At 35.7% G+C, this 20,414-nt stretch overlaps 1 protein-coding gene across 1 annotated transcript in view; it reads right to left on the reverse strand.

Annotated features, from left to right (window-relative positions):
* ABCB5 (ATP binding cassette subfamily B member 5) overlaps positions 1 to 20,414 on the reverse strand; it is a gene marked incomplete at its 3' end in the record, with an annotated part of 141,001 nt that overhangs the window by 49,595 nt on the left and 70,992 nt on the right. The window contains 2 exon segments of the mRNA XM_079932436.1: positions 6,262 to 6,402; positions 10,283 to 10,423. Of these exon segments, the coding sequence (XP_079788562.1) occupies positions 6,262 to 6,402; positions 10,283 to 10,423 (282 nt within the window).

A 20,414-nucleotide genomic window follows, 5' to 3' on the forward strand; every position in this document is an offset into this window, starting at 1 on the left:
CTGTTGATAGGTGGATTCTTGCATAAATGTCTGTTAGTTGGTTGTCAGCTTGGTTGTTGTCAAGTTAGTTGACAGTGCTATTAAAGTCATCTATATCCCAGTTGAATTTTTATCTACCTATTCTATCAATATTTAAGAGAGGGTATTAAAATCTGTGAATATAATTGTGAATTTGTCTGTTTCTTTTTTCAGTTCTTGATAGGTGGATCCTTTTATAATTTTCAAATAACCTTCTTTATCCCGGGTAACTTTTTTGCTCTGGAATATACTTTGACTGCCACTAACATCACAGTCTACCTTCAAGTAATATAAGTATATATTACTATAAGTAATATTATAAGTAATTATAAGTACTACCTTCAAGTATATACCATTTAAGAACCTTGAATAGAATACTTCCATTTCCAGTCTTTTGGCTATTGTTTTTATACATTTTTACCTTTACCCCACACTATAATGCTTTTTTTCTTTAAAGTAGATTATTTAAAAAACATTATTGATACTCTTCATTCCTTTGTATAGGTAGAACATTTTTTTTTTTTTGCGGTACGCAGGCCTCTCACCGCTGCGGCCTCTCCCGCTGTGGAGCACAGGCTCCGGATGCGCAGGCTCAGTGGCCATGGCACACAGGCCCAGCCGCTCTGCGGCATGTGGTATCCTCCCAGACCGGGGCACGAACCCGTGTCTCCTGAGGGTCAGCAGGCTGACCCTCAACCACTGCGCCACCAGGGAAGCCCCTAGATAGAACATTTTGATACTCTTCATTCCTTTGTATAGATTCAGATTTCCACCTGGTACCATTTTCTTTTGCCTGAAGGACTTCCTTTAACATTTCTTGTAGTCTGCACTACATCTACAGGTGATGAATTGTTTTAGCCTTCTTTTACCTAAAAATTCTGCATGTTGCCTTCATTTTTGAAAGGTATTTTTCTGCAGGTAGTATTCTAATTTGAGTTTTTTTCCTTTCATTACTTTAAAGATATTGCTCTATTGTCTTATGGTTTGCATTGTTTCTAATGAGAACTCTGTGATATTTCTTGTTTTTTCCTTTATACAAATTGTGATGATTTTCTCTGGATGCTTTATAATTTTTCTCCTTATCACTGTTTTTAAGCAATTTGACTATGGTGTGCCTTGGCGTAGTGTTCCTTGTGTTTCTTGCGCTTGGAATCTATTGAGCTTCTTAGATCTGTGGGTTTTCAGTTTTCATCAAATTTGGAAAATTTTTTTCATTATTTGTTCAAATGATTTTTGGTTCCCTTTCTCCTTTGGGAACATATAAAATATAGTTATAATAATTGTTTAATGTTCCTACTATTTCTATCAAGTGTGTCATTTCTGGGTCTATTTCTATTGATTGATTTTTTTTCTTCATTTTGGGTACTATTTTCCTGCTGTTTTTCTTGCCTGGAGATTTTTGATTAGATGCCAGACATTGTAAATTTTACTCATTGGTTATTTTTGAATTCTTATACATATTATTGAACCTTGTTCTGGAACACATTTAAATTACTTGGAAACAGTTTGATACTTTTGAAATTTGCTGTTGGGTCTTGTTTGCTGGGCTCAGAGCTGAGTTTAGTCTGGGAATAATTTTCCTACGCTGAGTTAATACTTTTCTTAAGATTCAACTAAATTCCCCATGAATTTAGAGATTCCTCACTTTGGTTGGTTTAATAAGAACTATTCCTGGCCCTTTGTGAGCTCCAAGAATTTTTCCTTCTTATACTTTCCTTTGCCTTTGTCAGTTTTCTCAGTAAATGCACTAATTAGTACTCAGATGAAGAGTCAAGGGAGAACCTCTGCATATTTGTGGAACTCTCTCTCTGAGCTGCTCTCTTCCCTCTACTTCTTTGCTCTGAAGACTGCCTACTTTGGCCTCTTGGGCTCTGCCTAGGTTCCCGTTCCAGCTCTTAGGCTTATAACTTGACAGTAACCTGGGTCAATGATAAGATTCATTTCATTTGTTTCCCTTTCCTCAGGGATCACTGTCTTGTTATGCCTGATGTCCAATGTTAGAAGACTGTTTCACATACTTTTTTCTAGTTTATTAGGTGTGTCAAGCGGGAAGGTAAATCTTGTCCCTGTTAACCTATCTTGGCTGGAAGTAGAAATCTCTAATTTCATCTGGTTTCCACAGCAATTGACGTAAATGATCTATTCCTCTTTTTGTAGTACTTTTCTTAGTTGGCTTCTATGATGCCACACAATCTTAGCTTTCTTTTTATTTTCCAGCCATTCTTTAGGTGTCCTGTTCTGGCTACTGCTTTTCTACCTGAATTTAAATTTTGCAGTATCCTGGGTCTCAATCTCCTGTCCTAGTTGCTCCTCCATCTATTCTTTCTCCTTACACTGCTTTAGTCAGGCATATCAGTCCATTTGTTTTCACCACTATCATCTCTTCTCTGCTCTGCTCTCCCTGATCCCACTTTGGCTCCCAAGTGCCATTCTCCACACAGCAGCCACATCAAGCAACTCAGTTCATGCACTCTTCTGAATAAGACCCTCTCATGCAACAGGTTTTTTTTTTTAAGTAGATTAAACATTTTTTTTAATTTGAGTATAGTTGATTTACAATGTTGTGTTAGTTTCAGGTGTATAGCAAAGTGAATCAGTTCTACATATACCTATATCTACTCTTTTTTAGATTCCTTTCCCATGTGGGTCATTAGAGTTCTTAACCTGTTTGTGTCATGGACCCCTTCAGAAAACTGATGAAGTCTATGGAATCCTTCCTAGAAGAATTTATAACAATGTACCAAATAACACATCTCAAAGAAAGCCAATTATATTGAGATATAATATTTAAAATGTTTAACAAAAAATTCAAAGCTCTGATACAGTTATGTGCTTCATTATTGGCACATTAAATAACAAGATCTAATAGTGATGAATATAAAGATATTCTGGGGAATTCCCTGGTGGATTAGGGCTCTGTGCTTCCACTTCAGGGAGGATGGGTTAGATTCCTGGTTGGGGAACTTAGATCCCGCATACTGCATGGCATGGCCAAAAAAAAAAATAAAAAAAGATATTCTAAGATATCTGTAATAACTATAATGTGATATAAATATTTCTGTGATTTTCATTGGCGACATCGCAGGCCCTGGTAATACTAATGTAGTCTGTTATTTATATTCATAATTAAAGTAAATTAAATTTCTATCAAGTACAGGTAGAAAAAATAGTTGTGATTTTTTTTTGCCCATTCAGGTTAATTCCTGTGAGTCATGAACCACTGGTTAAAAACCCCCAATGACATTCTGTTAGAGTAAGAATAGAATCCAAAATTGTTTTTATGTCCTACAAGGTGCTACATGATCTGGTCCCTGAGTATCTCATACACTTCTCTGCTCACCTCTCTCCTCCTTAGTCACTGTGGCTCCCAATTCCAGGCCCTTATGTTTGCTGATTCCCCTGTTCAAAATAATACCAGCTCTGTCCTGGTTACTGATTTTTTGCTTCTCAGGTCCAAATTCATCCTTTTGTCTGATAAACTTTTCTCTTTTACCACTTGGTAAGATGTCAAGCTCCATCAGTAGAGGCTGCTGGAAAGACATTGTAGGAGGGGATTATTCTTCCTGCTCTTACCGGTAGCTTACTGGGAAAGCTCCTGCAAGATGAACTTTTTTCTCCGCTGTTTTGCCTGAACAGTTTTTTCAGAGTTGGGTGCCTGTAGAGTGCAATTTTCTTCTGTGTTTGGCCATCAAGCGCTTTCTCCAGCTCTTGGCTTACCCATTAGAAGTGTAGCCATGGGGCCCAGACAGCACAGGCTTATGTTTCAGCCAGGTCGCTGATGTCTGCACCTCTTATACACAGAACTGCACTTGACTCCTGCAGAAGGCAACCTCTCCAGCCCCTGGTTTCAGCAGTGCCCAGTAGCTTCTCCTGGCACCTAGTGGGTTTTGAAGCTCAGAACCTCCCTGTGGAAGGTCTCCCTTGGCACCTTGGAGGACAGATTTCAAGCAAGCTCCACCAGTGAGGTACCTGGGCATCTTCTCTGCTATCCAGTGAGCCAAAGCTGTGCCCTTTGCAGTAAGGCCTGTATCTCCACTTCAGTTTCGGGCAATAATGAATGCTCTTCCTTGGGTCTCTTTTCACCCCAGGGGTGGTAGTTGGTACTTTTTATTATGACCTCTGAATTCTTTAGAGTTCTCTTAATTTCCACTAGCCAATTCCTATTACTCCAATTCCCTACTGATTCATTACACTAAACTTTCTCTGTTCAAATCATTGTGTGGTTTCTGTCTTCTGACTCAACCCAGACTAATATAACCTCCCATTAACTATTCTAAAATCCTGTTTCACATTTTTCATTTCGTTATTCACTTTTAAAACTTTTTTTTTTTTTGCGGTACTAGGGCCTCTCACTGTTGTGGCCTCTCCCGTTGCAGAGCACAGGCTCCGGACGCGCAGGCTCAGCGGCCATGGCTCACGGGCCTAACCGCTCCGCGGCATGTGGGATCTTCCCGGACCGGGGCACGAACTCGCGTCCCCTGCATCGGCAGGCGGACTCTCAACCGCTGTGCCACCAGGGAAGCCCTCGTTATTCATTTTTATAGTCCTTTCATTTCCTTGTTCACTTTTCACTGCAATACCACAGGCTGAAAGAACCCTTTACAAATATGGCCATGGAGCTGGTGCTTGGCTTGTTTCAGTTCTTGGTTGTTAATACTATCTTTCCAGGCTCTCAGCTTTGTACTCGGTATAGCTCCAGGCACTGGTAACCAAGTTTGTAGCCTCCTGTTAAGAGTAGGTCCATGACTGTAGCACAGCTCACCACTTTGTACTTTTGCTCTATTTCTGGTTGGTAGAGATCTTGTTTTGGAGCCTGGGTATATCTAATTGGCTTTTCTCTTTTTATGTTTTATGTATCATTCCTGTGTGTATGGAGCAGAGCAGTTGTATCAGAGTGTAAATTTACCCTACCATTTTCTCCAAAGTCTGGAAATTGCTTTTTAATTTTATGAATTTCATCTTTCTTAGGTTTTGAAAATCCACTTTATAGACCTAGTGAATTTGCAGACTTTGAGGTAGATTTTCACTTTGTTTGCAGCAATTACGGTGGCAGGTCCAACAGCTATTAATAGATGTTTTCACACAGTGTTTTTACAATATGGTACAAACCCTTTTACTGTATTCTTATACTCAGGCCTTTTGCCATATGGCAAATTATCTACGCTATTATTTACTTAATATTTTTCTTTGCATGTTTATGTAAATGATTATTATTATTATTAGTTTTTGGCTTTCAAATGCATTTTATTTATTTATTTTTTTATACTTAGGTTTTTTTTTTACATCTTTACTAGAGTATAATTGCTTTACAATGGTGTGTTAGTTTCTGCTTTATAACAAAGTGAATCAGTTATACATATACATATGTTCCCATATCTCTTCCCTCTTGCGTCTCCCTCCCTCCCACCCTCCCTATCCCACCCCTCCAGGCGGTCACAAAGCACCAAGCTGATCTCCCTGTGCTATGTAGCTGCTTCCCACTAGCTATCTACCTTACGTTTGGTAGTGTATATTTTAAAGAAAATTAATAGATAAGAAAAAATATAGGGGCTTCCCTGGTGGCACAGTGGTTGAGAGTCCACCTGCCGATGTGGGGGACACGGGTTCGTACCCCGGTCCGGGAAGATCCCACATGCCACGGAGCGGCTGGGCCCGTGAGCCATGGCCGCTGAGCCTGCGCGTCCGGAGCCTGTGCTCCGCAACGGGAGAGGCCACAACAGTGAGAGGCCTGCGTACCGCCAAAAAAAAATTATATATATGTGTATATATATATATATATATATATATATGTTATATATATATAAGTGTGTGTGAATGCTATGTATGACCACGTACCTAAATGGAAAGTACTGAATCTAGAATTAAAAGCAGTAGACTGGCAATGCCGGAGAAGGGCAGAGGAGGAGGTTTGGGGCAGATAATCCTAGGGCTTCAGGCTGATAATTGGCAGATGAGACCGAGAAGAGTGGGTAGGAAGATGGTGGGAATAGTTAATGGGCGGTCAACCTCAAGTATCTGTCAGACTCAAGGAGAAGAAGGGAATTCCAGTTTGGGAGGAAATAGCGGACCAAAGAGAGGAGTGGGATGATGTGGAAACTGGTGGTTAGGAAGACAGAAGCTAATATTCAGGGGCTGGATGAGAGATTTCATGGTGTCTGAGGTTAGTTAGTTAGATAGTTGGTAACATGATAGTTGGTAACAAGTTACCAACATGTTGGTAACTTGTGATAGTTGAACCATTACCTCTTTATTTTGGATGGATTCCTCAGACTTGTCAGTAAAGTCTGACTTGATGCTCTTCATAGAGCACAGAGGAATTGAGCTGATATCTTTTTCAGTAGAGTATGCCATTGAGTTCATCTGTTCATCAGCATTTTTAATATCCTAAATGAAGAATATACATGTTACCACTAGAAGAATGCCTTAAAAATTCAAAGCAACTTTATTAAGCATCCCTCTAAAATTGTACTGCTTCTGTTATTGAAAGTGGTGTATTCCTGAGCAGTTCTTGCTAACGTTTTCGGACTCGATACAGAGACAGTAAGTCCAACTCATACTAAAATGTTAGTGAGTAACAATAGCTTTTATTGTGCCTTTTCCCCCAAAGACCTGTACAATTAACTAGAGAAAACAATGTCTTAATTCAAAACAATTATTCCACTAGCAAGGACGGATCTTAGTAAAAGGAATTTGTGAGGGAGATGACTCAAATATACCCTCTCTCTGATCCCTTCTTCCCAGCCTTCTGTGGAGCTTACAAATTGATAACATATAGCAAGGCAGTTAAATGTGAGGTTGGTCCTGGGCCTGAGATAGATCTCAGGAGACAATAACATTTTCCAGGCTTGCCACTGCTGCCCATTCCAATCTGACCAAAAAGCAAAATTGGTGGGTCCACCTCCAAAAGAAATGAGAAATTCCGAAGCCATCAAGTTAACCTTAAAGCTGCTTAAATCATAGAACAGGATAAAGTTCTAAACCAGATTGCTCTAAGTCTAGTTTTTTTTTTCCTTGTTACTCCAAGAAATAAGACCAGTTTCAGTGAAATAAAGGAGTTACGTATTCTCTGCTTATCTGAATGTGGTGCGAGTAAATTTGTGACTTCCTCGTGAAGAGATGGGAGGAGGGGAGAAGACAGAAATGAAGAGGCCAGTTGGGGTGATGGTGGCCCTGACCATGGTGGGGAGTAGAGATGGAAAGACTTAGATAATTTTGGGTGCAAGGGAGAGTATGTACACGGAAGGTTTCCCAGGGACACTGTGATTCTTTAACAAGAGTAACAACTGTTAATCAGGCATTTCAAACTAACATGAACTTTAACCAGCTATCCTAATATCTTTAATCAGATATTCCTTTATGCTATCACTTTCTTTTTTTCAGTAAATTTCTCTACCGAGAAAGAAATTTTTTATTTGGCATTTTTTCAGGAGCTATTTACTTTGTGCCAAGTTTAAAATAAAATTTTTACTTCTCATAATAAAATTTTCTAAAGAGGTGCTTTAACAGATCAAAGACAATTCCTTTTCCTGAGAAGGCTGCTAGACAAAATAAGAATGACAAGAAGTTTTGGTATGTATGTGTCTCTACCAGTTTTTATTTCACTTTTGTATGAAAACTCACTAAAGGAAGCTCACAGACTCACTATGTCTGTAAATAATTATGTACATCCTAGATAAATAATTACAGCATTGAATCTGTACCTGATTGCAGCAATAACCATGGTTTGAACTTTCTTTAAAAGTTTGATTGGATAACAAACGCTAATGCTAAGAATGGTAATATAATAAAATTTATTATGCTAACAATAATTCTAGGTACTTTACATAATTGAACTCATTTACTACTCAATGTAATTAATTAATATGTTATTATTTTCCTCACTTTACAGTTTAGAAAACTGAGGCACAGAGAATTTCAACAACTTACCCACAGTCCTAAAACTATTAAATGGCAGAGTAAGGATTTCAACTTGCTGTGTCTCCAGAGCTTGTGACTGTAACCATTTTCCTATGCTGCTTTTTGGGATTGATTTTCTTAGCAGCATTAACTTTGTAATACTTATGAAAATCATGAATTGTCATAAATTAATTCATTTGGACACTATAGGCAATAGTGGCAAATAAATGCATCCAGAGTTTCAGAAATGTGGTACTGTTTATGTAGATATCACGTATGTTATGTTTACTATATATTTCCCAGAATATTAGAGCTGTTCATTGAGTATTAATATTTAAAATTGTATTATTATATCAGAATGAAAATTATTTTAGGTAATCAGAGAGTACTAATCCATTTTGAATATGGTATTTTAAATTTTTATACACTTATACCACAAACACTCCATTTTTGTTTTCCTTATGTTGTGGAACTCTTTCACCTAACACCTAAAAATGGAGTTTTAATTTAGTTATAATGAAAAATAAAGAAGTGTTGCTTCAAAGAAAGATCTGAGTGTAGTAGTTTTTTAAAATCTCAAAGTAGTGTTAATTTGACCACAGTTATTTCCTTTTATTGTTACAACTATTAGTTTGAAGATACTGAACTTAATAACTTCATAAATTATTAATTCTACTGTGGAATGAAAATCATGAAAATTCAACTGGCAAATAACATGTACATTTTATTTTTAAAGAAAAATATAGCCTAATATAAAATAAAATCGGAATCAAGTGTTTTTAAATCAATATAAGATTACATTTTCAAACTTTTAATTTTTTTTTATTATCATTGCTTTAGAGGATGTGTTTAAAAATCCTTCATTCTAGAATTGTGGAGAAAGCTGGGGTTTGAAATTCTAAGTTTGATGAGATGGAGACTCATAACTTTCTAAATTTCCTAATTTGTGAAATAATAATATTGATATCAAAAATATAATCAGAAAGTTGAAGAAGTAAAATAAACCAAAAAAGGTTGATATTAGTTGTCTGCAGAAGACCCCTTGGAAAGAAGGCTGCCTTCCAGACCAAGAGATGAAGGCAGAATGAAGAAGAGAGCTAGAGCCTAATCACTATCACTTACGTTAATGCACCCTAATGGAAGAACCATGTGAAATTCAGTAGGCTGGGTCATATGCATGCAAACATGTGGATCCTCAAAAACAGGAGTTTGTCAGTGTGCCTCCAGGATTATCGTGCCTCCTCTTCATTGCCTAATATGAGCTTTCTGGTCTCCCTGTGAGAATTTGATGTATACACGGTATGGATATATGTGTGCATCCTTTCATTCAGCAGATAGATTTTGAGTGTGCCAAGCACTGGGGTAGGTGCTTCCGACACAGGAAGTCTCAGCCTTTTCATAATCTGACCTTCATTATCCAAATTTTCAATTATTCCCCCAACACTCATTACTCATGGCAGGCTGGTCTCCTTTCTGTTTAGCTACAAACCAAGTTCCTTATTACTTCCACATTACCTAGATTTCTCCTCCTTTTCCACCTCTTACCTTTATAATTTTTAAAATTTTATTTATCTATTTTTGGCTGCATTGGGTCTTCATTGCTGCGCACGGGCTTTCTCTAGTTGTGGCGAGTGGGGGCTACTCTTTGTTACGGTGCATGGGCTTCTCATTGTGGTGGCTTCTCTTGTTGTGGAGCATGGGCTCTAGGAGCACAGGCCTCAGTAATTGCAGCATGCAGGCTCAGTAGTTGTGGCGCACGGGCTTAGTTGCTCCACAGCATGTGGGATCTTCCCAGACCAGGGATTGAACCCGTGTCCCCTGCATTGGCAGGCGGATTCTTAACCACTGCGCCACCAGGGAAATCCCCCTCCTACCTTCTTGCCTTCAAGATTTCTTCATGAATACTTCCATGGGTAATCTAGTTCCCTATATCCCCATCAATCTTGCTTCTTATTTCTACAACTTGTAACATCTGTATGCATGATTCTGCATTTTGCCTCTGTAGCTAAGTTTTAAGTCTTTAAGTAGGGATTGTGTGTTATATTTCTTTGTGTTTTAACAAAAAGATCACGGAATATAGAGTTAGATTGCTCTGGATCTGCCACATACAAGATTTGAAGCCTATTTGTAGTGTGCCTGGCAAATATTAGGTACTATGTAACAATTAGTTCTTTAACTTTCATCATTGTCTAGCACAATGCTGAGGATATTAGACTCACTGAATTTCTTCACTAAGGAACTATAAATAAACCTTGGTTGCCTTGTGAAACCTAAGATTATAATTCAAGACTTCTATTTTCTAGCATGGCGTGATTTCTGAAAAGTCAAAAAAAATCTGCAAACATACATTATGTCATGTAAACATTACCTGTGACATTGCAAGTGAATAATATAGACCCTGTTTTGCCATTTCCACCACCATCCCATCTTTTATAGTCACAATCATATCTACACTTCGAATAGTGGAAAGCCGGTAAGCTACCACAATTGTAGTCCGACCTTCACTTGCCTATAAAACAATAAGCAAAGAAAATAAATATAAATTAGCAGAAATAACAAACTCTGAATATTCAAGAAAACTTCTTATAGTATTATTTGAGTATCAAAGAATCTTACCTCTGGATATAGAAGTTTGAAAACTTTGATTAGGGAGGCCAATAGAAATTAAAATAAAAAGGCAGGAAGTTAGGTTCCAAACTGGTGGATTTATAAAACCATAGTATCTTAGAACTAGAAAGGAAACTAAAGACCATTTAATCTGAGCCACCTAACAACCGCCTGGCTATTAGTAACTAAAAATAACTAACTTTAAGTAACTTAAACTTAGTATTTCTTATTTTTTCATCTCTAAAATGGGGTACAGATTCAAGATAATATGTTTTTGACTTTTTAACAAATATTATATATCAATACATACGGAAAAGTACACATAAGTGTACAGATAATGCACTTTCACAAACCAATTACATCCAGATGCATAGTACCCCGATTACAAAACAGATCATTACCAGCACCCTGAAACCCTCTTCAAGCTCTCTTCTAATCACTGTTACCACTCACCTACACCAACGGTAACCACCCTCCTAACTTCTAACAGCTTAGATTTATTTTGTTTAGTTATTTTCTTTTATATAAATGGAATTATACAGTACATACCCTTCTATGTCCAGGCATTTTTGTTTAACATTATGTTTTTGAGATTCATCCATTTTGTTTTATATCATTGGAGATCATTCTTATTGCTGAATAGTATTGCATTGTGTGAAGATACCACAATTTATTTTCCATTCTACTGGTCATTGACATTTGGGTAGTTTCAGGGTTTTCCTATTATGAATAGATTCCTACACATATTTACTTGGTGAACATATGTCCCCAATTCTAGTAGATGTATACCTAGGAGGGGAATTATTGAGTCATATGCTCAGCTATTTTAGATTCTGCCAAACAGCTTTTCAAAGTGGTTGTCCCAGTTTATAAATGTTTTCCAACAGTGAAAGAGAGTTACGTTTACTCTATATTCTCACCAACACTTGGTATTTTCTTTGTCTGGCAGGTGAATACTATCATATTGTGGCTTTTATTTGCACTTTCCTGGTGACTGATAAAATTGAAAAACTTTTCATATCGTTAGTGGCAATTTGGATATTCTCTCCTGTGAACTGTATGTTTTTGTTTGTTTTTCTATTGGAACTATCTTTTTCTTGTCAATTTTCAGAAGTTGTTTATATATTCTATATATGAGGACTTTGTCAGATACTATGTATTACAATTATTTTTCCCCCTCTATACTGTTGTTTTCGCTCTCAATGGTGTCTTTTGATGAATAAAATTTAAAATTTTAATGAAGTCCAATTTATCAACCTTTCTCTAATAATTTATATTGTGTCATGTTTAAGAAATCTTTATCTACTCCAACGTCACATGAATGTTTTTCTATCTTTTACAATCTTTATCATTTTGCCTTTCATATGTAGATCTATAATTCATCTGGAATTGACTTTTGTGTGTGGTGTCAAGTAGGAGTCAATGGACATTTCCCTATGTAGTTAACCAATTGTCCCAGCAGAATTTTTTGGAAAAAAAAATCCTTTCTCTATTGCACTACAGAGAAGTTTTTGTTATTAAATCAGGTGACCATTATTTTGGGTCTGTTTCTGTATTCTGTATATTGTTCTACTATTCAGTTTGTCTATAGGTCTTTATATATACTAATCTAAGTCTTCTAGCTTTATTGCTACTCTACAAGATTGTCTTAACTATTCCTAAGGTAATATATTTTTTGTAAATGCTTAGCACAATAACCGATACGTTTGGCATACTACAGGCACACTAAAAATTTCTGGATATTCAAGGACTGACAGTTAATATTATTACAATTATTATTACTGCTATTTATTTTTATCATTCTCATATTTTATCCTTATCTATTACAGAGAAGGAAATTGGAGCTCAGAAAACTTTAGAAGCTTGCTCAAGGCTTCAGCCAGTCATGGGAAAGACTGGTATACTAGAATCTGGTATGATGTTCTCTATTCTCTAAAAAGGGTCTCTCCATTGCAGTAGTTGATGAAGGAGATAAGTATTTCTTTCAAACTCCTCTATTCCAAATCTATAAGAGAAGGAAACTTGAAAACAATAGTTATTAAGATTAAATAACACTGTGGAAACAGATTTATGATATAATGTTATATGGAAAAAATACAGGAAAAAAAGTTGCATCATGTTATAACTAAGTTAAAAAAAAAAACTATCCATAGAAAAAGACACCTATATAGTAATGTAGCAAAATACTAAGAGTGCCTATATTTAACTATTGGGCCTATGTGTTGTATTCTTCTTGTTTCAATTTTCTCAATTTTATTTAATGTATATGTATTTCATTTTTGTTTAAAAGAAAGCTAAAACAATTTGGAAAAATATATTCCATTTTTAATAGCTTTTGTTTTTATGAGTAATATCTATATGCTCATGAGCAAAAAGTAGGTGCTATTATGAAAAACTGAAAATACACTGTTTTGATTAAAGGCCTTTTTAACTATTATATTTACAGCACCTTATTTAAAATAAAAAAAGGATGAAAGTTATATTCTGATATATTTGGCTAATATTAAGGTGATCATCTAAAGTATCATCAAAAGAAGGACATTCTTGAGTGGGACAAAAGGGGCAAACTGGAAATTTTTCAGGACAACTGGGAGATGTAATTATAACTTAAAATCATTTGAATTTATGGTCTAGGGTCAGGAAAGTTAAAGAGAAATCATATATACCACTCAGGTTCCAAATAGCAGTAGAGAAATGCTTACTACGTATATCGAATATTCTACCTGGGCATTAATTTTAAAAAATACCCAGGGAAATAGGACTGGGAATGAAGACACTATAACTTATCAAACCTAGGTTTCTGCATTAAGCAAATATTGTTACTAAGTTTGGCTCTTGAAACAGACTTATCTGTAAATATCATATATATGTATGCACACATATATTTATGTCAGGAATACATGCACATATATAAACATATTCAATATATGTATAGACATATACATACTTGATGTGTATGCATGCGCATTTTGCATGCACATTTTGTACTCAAGCCAACCAACATGCATGTGCATTTTGTACTCAGCCAAACAACAACCAAGAATGTTATAATTTGGGTTAGTAATGAGGAATGATGCCTAAAGTTCATAGGAGGGGCTAGGTCACTGTATCACAGTCATCTAAAGTTCCTCCTAGTTGTGGTGGCAGTAAAGAGATCACTGGCAGAACCAGCTTCATGGGTGTGTGAACTATGCAGTTGCTCAGGGCCCCATGCTTAGAAGGGTCCCACTCTTGGTTTAATGCTCTGCTGTTCCATCTTGTAATTCTTAATAATTTTTGAGCAGGAGGGCCCATATTTTCATTTTCACTAGGGCCCTACAATCATGTAGCTGGCCCTGATCATTGTTAAAGGTAAAAAGGTTTCCATGTGGGTGTACCTAGCTGGTTTGTCTCAAGCATAGATATTAAGAGAGCTCTTTAAACAGGTAGATAAAAAGAAAAAAAAAGAAAATTTAACATCTATCCAAGGTAGGATTCCTTTTTGTCACGACCTCAATAACATTCTAATAATCAGACTGTAATTATTATTCAAAGCATCTAAATTTGTATTACAGTTAACCTACATCTCCTGTCACATAGAGTAGATAGAATAGATAGTTACTTCTGCCCTCAGCAGCCCTACCTGTGTTTCAGACCTCTTTTTTAAAAATACAAGATAATGAGACAATATGACTGGCACCAAATTCCCCTTGATTTTTTTAGTCTGAAAGCAGATCATCACACTGCATGAATAGCTAAGCAAACAACAGACTAGGAATGGAGTCCACTGTTTCAAGTAAAACTCACAATACAGTAACTCTGACATATATAATGATGGACATAACTGTTATTGTATTACATGCTAATTAAGTACAAATGGTAAGCAATCTCATATATAGACCATAAAGAGTACCATGTTTATAGAGGAAATCTTAATTTTCAATAATTTTTTCATCACTTCTGTTCTCTGGAGTCACAGTTTCTAGGTTTGAGTCTTGTTTCTGCCATTTTTGGGGGTCTGCAATCTTAGACTAGTTGCTTAACTTCCCTGAGTCTTAGTTTCCTCATTTGTTAAATGGGGAAAATTATGCTACCTATATTTTAGGGTTATTGCACAGATTAATATCCTTGGTACCATGCCTCAAACATGGAAAGTTTGCAGTAAATAATAGCTTTCATACTATTAACTGTCTTCAGGCTGCAGACCCTTGACTATTTACTGAGAGCAAGCCCAAAGATAAGTCAAGGTCTTTAACTTTGAGAGAGCTAATAAGGGAGGCAGAAAAATAATTACAATGTAAAGTAATAAATCTGTAATTGAAGTTATATAAAAATACCACAGGAGAGCAGAAGTGATTAACTGTCTAGTTGAATGAAGATTGTCAAATAGATGATTTTGAGTAGGGTCTTAATGAAAGAATAGAAGTTTGCCAGGGAGGAAAAGATGAGGGGTAATTATGATAGAGGCTATAGCAAATCAGGCAGTTGGGCTTAAAAGGGCATGCATTCAACAGGTGAATGGATAGGTGCACATATACAATGGAATATTACTCAGCCATAAAAAAGAATGAAATAATGCTATTTGCAGCAACATGGATGGATCTAAAGATTATCAAACTACGTGAAATAAGCCAGACAGAGAAAGATAAATATCATATGATATCACTTACATGTGGAATCTAAAAACTGATACAAATGAACTTATTTACAAAACAGAAACAGACTCACAGAAATAGAAAACAAACTTATGGTTACCAAAGGGTAAAGGGGGGGGAAGGGATAAATTAGGAGTTTGGGATTAGCAGATACAAACTATTATATATAAAATAGATAAACAACCAGATCCTACTGTATAGCACAGGAAACAATATTCAACATCTTGTAATAAACTATAATGGAAAAGAATCTGAAAAAGAATATATATATATATATATATATATATATATATATACACACACACACACACATATACATATATCTGAATCACTTTGCTGTACACCAGAAACTAACACAACATTGTAAATTAACTATACTTCAATTAAAAAAAAGGGCATGGATTTGTGAAGAATATTGAGGTTCACATGTAGCAGAGTTGTTTGAAGAATGGAAGGTCATGGAGCTAGGAATAGAATTTAAGGCTAGTTAACGTAAAGCAATTTTAAAGAGTGTTTCTTCTGTACGGAACAGAATTTACGGGAAGTTTCTGAACAGGGGAAAGGTGTATATAAATGAAATTTGTTCTTTACAAATTATCCATCACTCTGTATTTACATATGGTTTCAGGACTTTTAAGGTCTTTCTAAACCCTTAGATTCTATTTTTTCCATACAAGTTATTTTATCATGTTTTTGAGATTTGAGTGGTTATAAAATAATCAAGGTAAAAATGTTGATGCTGTGGTAAATAGCTACAGACATAATAGTTTGAACTGTCTTTATTGCTTTTTTTCTCTTTTTACTCCTTAAGACAACTTAATTTATATATATATATGATTAATTATTAACTACTGATGGCAAAAATAATTATTACTTTTGAAAATATCTTACATTTTAAAGAATGTTAGAGTTTAAAAGGTTCTATAACTAACAGTTCTCTGTTTGGTTTTGCTCACACTGTCCCATGAGCTGATTTGGAAAGTATGCTTATTTTCCTCTAAGAGATAGAGAAACTGAGGCTCAGGAAGTTATGTAATGGATGTCAGTCCACATAGCAGGCAGTTGGTAATGCTGAAATGCACACTCAGGTCGTTTGAATGCTTTAAGTCCACAAACCCCGCTGCATCTCTGTGAGATGTCTTCCTGTTAATGTGACTAAAGCCCTTTGCATTGACTGCTTCTTATACCCTACAAGTTTTCTTTTCCTGTACCTTACACCAGCACTAAGTGTAGGCTTTTCATTCGGCCTACTCTTTTTGTACACTTCTGTAAACAGTTTTACACATGAACAAAGTAGAACTATTTAAACTCCTTGTGTTGAAATGCAGGTAATGATGAAAATTACTGATCCTTAATAGTGATCTTACAATACTGAGCATGCATACCAAAGAGCTATTTTCAATTCTATAATATATACTTCATTTAAATAATATTTATAAACTCTACTCTCTAATAGTTTATACTGTATGGTTTTAAAAATGGGTGATTTCTGAATTTTGTGAAATATAAGAAGTAAATATATTGGGAAAGGAGAATACCAAGGCAGTGCCTCAAAAAATGAACAGTCAACTGTATAAAATAAAAGACAGAATTTTCCTTTGAACCAAGATGGAGTATCATGGATAAGATTTATTCTCCCACCTGAAACCAACAAAACAACTGGAAAAATGGTTTTCAAAACACTGAATATTTATTAGGCAATGAAGCACAGTGACCCCTTGAAACACAGAAGGTGAGTACTACAATTGCCCCAGTTTATTTCCTTGAAAGAATTTTCAGGGTGCAGTGTGTGGAGGAGGAATGCAAGTGGAGTTGGTTGACTTGCTGAGTTAAGGAGGTGGGGTTAAGGGTCTGGGAAGACCATGACAGCAAGAGTTCACAGAGAACAGTGCTAGAGAGGAAAAAAATGCAGAGAGAACTTGGGAAATCTTTAGAGGATCCCTCTCATGTATTCAATGGAGAACTGACTGTAGAAGAATGTGGAAACTACTCAAGGCTAGAGAAGGAGGCACCTGAAAGGATTAGAGGGTATCATACCTGTTCCAACCAGCATGACTGCGAAACTTTATAATTCACGGGGGCATTGGGTAGAGTACTCAAAAGAGTCCTGCCTCCATAGTGGAGAATACTTTGCTTTAGACTAAAAATAGCTCTGGTCTAGCCTAACAAAAATTAAAAGTAAAGAAAAAATGTCAACTTGTTTCTAAGTAAAAGCTGCATCTCTCAGCAAAAGTCAAGAATATTTCTAAGAATATAAAAATAACCAGAATCCTACAAGGTAAAATTCACAATTTTTTTTTTTTTTTTTTTTTTTGCGGTACGCGGGCCTCTCACTGTTGTGGTCTCTCCCGTTGTGGAGCACAGGCTCCGGACGCGCAGGCTCAGCGGCCATGGCTCATGGGCCCAGCCGCCCCACGGCATGTGGGATCCTCCCGGACTGGGGCACGAACCCGTGTCCCCTGCATCGGCAGGCAGACTCTAAACCACTGTGCCACCAGGGAAGCCCAATTCGCAATTTTTGACACCCAATAAAAAATGGCCAGGCATGCAAAAAAGCTAGAAAATACAACTAATAACAAGGAGAAAAATCAATTAATGGAGCCTGCTCCAGAACTAACACAGATGTAAAATTTAGCAGACAAGGACATTAAAGAAATAAATAGCACTGGAAATGGTAAATACATGGGAAATTATATAATTTTTCCTTATTATTTAAATCTCTTTAAAAATAAATGATTTAAGTAAAAGAAAACAACAACAGTGAAAACAATGTAGCATTGGGTTTATAATACATGTATAACTTTATAACACATGTATATTACTATTAGATAATTAGATAATTATAATAATAATAGCTTGAAGGCCATAAATGGAGGAATGGAAGTATACTAATGTAAGTCCTTTTTACTCTATGAGAGGTGATGTAATATCATTTGAAGGTAGATGGTGATAAGTTAAAGGTATATACTATAAACCCTAAACCCATCACTGAAATAACAAAGAGTTATAGCTAATAAACTTACAAAAGAGATGAAAAGGAATCATAAAAAGTACTCAGGTAATCCAAGTGAAGGGAGAACATGAGGAAAACAGGAGCAACGGCAGAAAAATAGCAAAGATGATCTATTTAAATTAATTCATATCAATAATCACATTAAATGTAAATGGTCTAAATACTCCAATTAAGTCAAGGATTGTCAGACTGAATACAAAGCCAAGAACCAACTGTATGCCACCTACAAGAAACACATTTTTTAAATAAAGACACAAATAGGTCTACATTAAAAGGATGGAAAAAGACATACCATCATAACTCTAAGTAAAAGAGAGCTGGGGTGGGCTATATGAGTATCAGAAAAAGAAGACTGAGGAGCAAAGGACATAACCAGAGTAGAGAAGTTTACTTCATAATGATAGAGGGATCAATTTATCAAGAGGACCTGACAATCCTGAATGTTTATGCCCATCATAACAGAGATCCAAAATACATGACACCAAAATGGATACAACTGCAAGGACAAATCCAATCTACAATAATAGTTGGAGAATTCAATACCCCTCTCTCAATAATTTATAGAACAAGTACACAGAGAATCTATAAGGATAAGGAAGACTTGAATAACACTATTAACTGACTTCACATAATTGATATTCATAGAACACTTCGCCCAACAACAGCAAATGCACATCATTTCCAAGTCTACATAGAATATTTACCAAGATAGACCATATTCTGTGTCATAAAGCAAGTCTTAATAAATTTTTAAAAATTCAAGTCATACAAAGTATGTTCTCTGACCACAAAATTGTTAAATTAGAATTCAATATAGAAACATCTCTGAAAATCCCAAAATGCTTGGAAACCAAATAACACTTCTCAAGTAAATTACCTCAGATTCAACCTAAGAAAACAAAGAGGGAAGAGCAAGTTAAATTTAAAGTAAGCAGAACAAAGGAAATAATAAAGATCCAAGCAGAAATCAATTATATATAAAGAAGGAAAATAAGCCATAGAGACATCAGTATAACAGAGAGTCCAAAGATAGACCCATACATATGTGGACAAACTGATTTTCTACAAATGTGTAAAGGCAGTTCCGTGCAGAAAAACAGTCCTTTCAACAAATATTGCTGGAACAACTGCAATGTGCAAACAAAATAAAACAAAACAACAACAAAACAAACTTCTCACCATACAAAACACCATGAACAGAAATTAACACAAAATTTATCATAAACCTAAATGTAAAACTAAAACTATAATACTGCTAGAAGAAAACATAGGGGAAAATATTTGTGATTTTGGATTTGGCAAAGATTTCTCAAGCAGAACACTAAAAGCTTGATTTACAAAAGAAAAAAATGATAAATTGAACTTCTTCAAAATCAAAGTCTTCTGTTCTTTGGAAGATCCTTGTAAGAGGATGGAAAGACAAGTCCCAGATGAGAAGAAATATTTTCCAATCAGTTATCTGATAAAATCCTTATATCCAGAATGTAAAGAATATATAAAGAACTCTCAAAACTCAAAGACAAGAAAACAAAAGACCACTCAAAAAATGGTATGAGGATAACATGTGAACAGACACTTTAACAAAGAAGAGATATGGATGGTCAATAAGCACATAAAAATGCTCAACATCATTAGTCATCGGGATAACTCAGATTAAAAGAAAAATAAGACACCACTACATATTTCTAAAATCAAAATTTCCGGATATATCAAGTATTGACAAGTATGTGGAGTAGCTGGAATTCTCATATATTATAGGAATGTAAAAGGAAAATAGTTTTGCACTTAATTAAAAAGTTAAACATACTCCTATCATAAGATTCACCCATTCAAATCCTAGGTATTTACCCAAGAGAAATAAAAGCTCATGTCCACAGAAAGACTTACACGTGAATGTTCAGAGCAGCCTTACCTATAATATTTAAAACCTGCAAACAAACCAAATAACTCAAGTGGGCATCAATACCAATAGCTCAAACTGTGGTATATCCATATAATGGAATACCATTCATCAACAAAAAAGGAAGGAACTACTAATACATTCCACAACATGCACGAGTCTCAAAACAATTATGCTTAGTGAAAGGAGCCAGACAGAACAGGATACATACTGTCCGATTTCATTTACATAAAGCTCTAGAAAATACACACTAGTCTATAGTGGCAGTAAACAAATCAGTGGCTGTTAAGAGTCAGGGAAGAAGCATTGGGAAGGTTGGGATGCAGTGATTACAAAAAGCATGTAA

The sequence above is a fragment of the Stenella coeruleoalba genome (assembly GCF_951394435.1).
Source record: "Stenella coeruleoalba genome assembly, chromosome: 9".
NCBI classification, from domain to species: domain Eukaryota; kingdom Metazoa; phylum Chordata; class Mammalia; order Artiodactyla; family Delphinidae; genus Stenella; species Stenella coeruleoalba.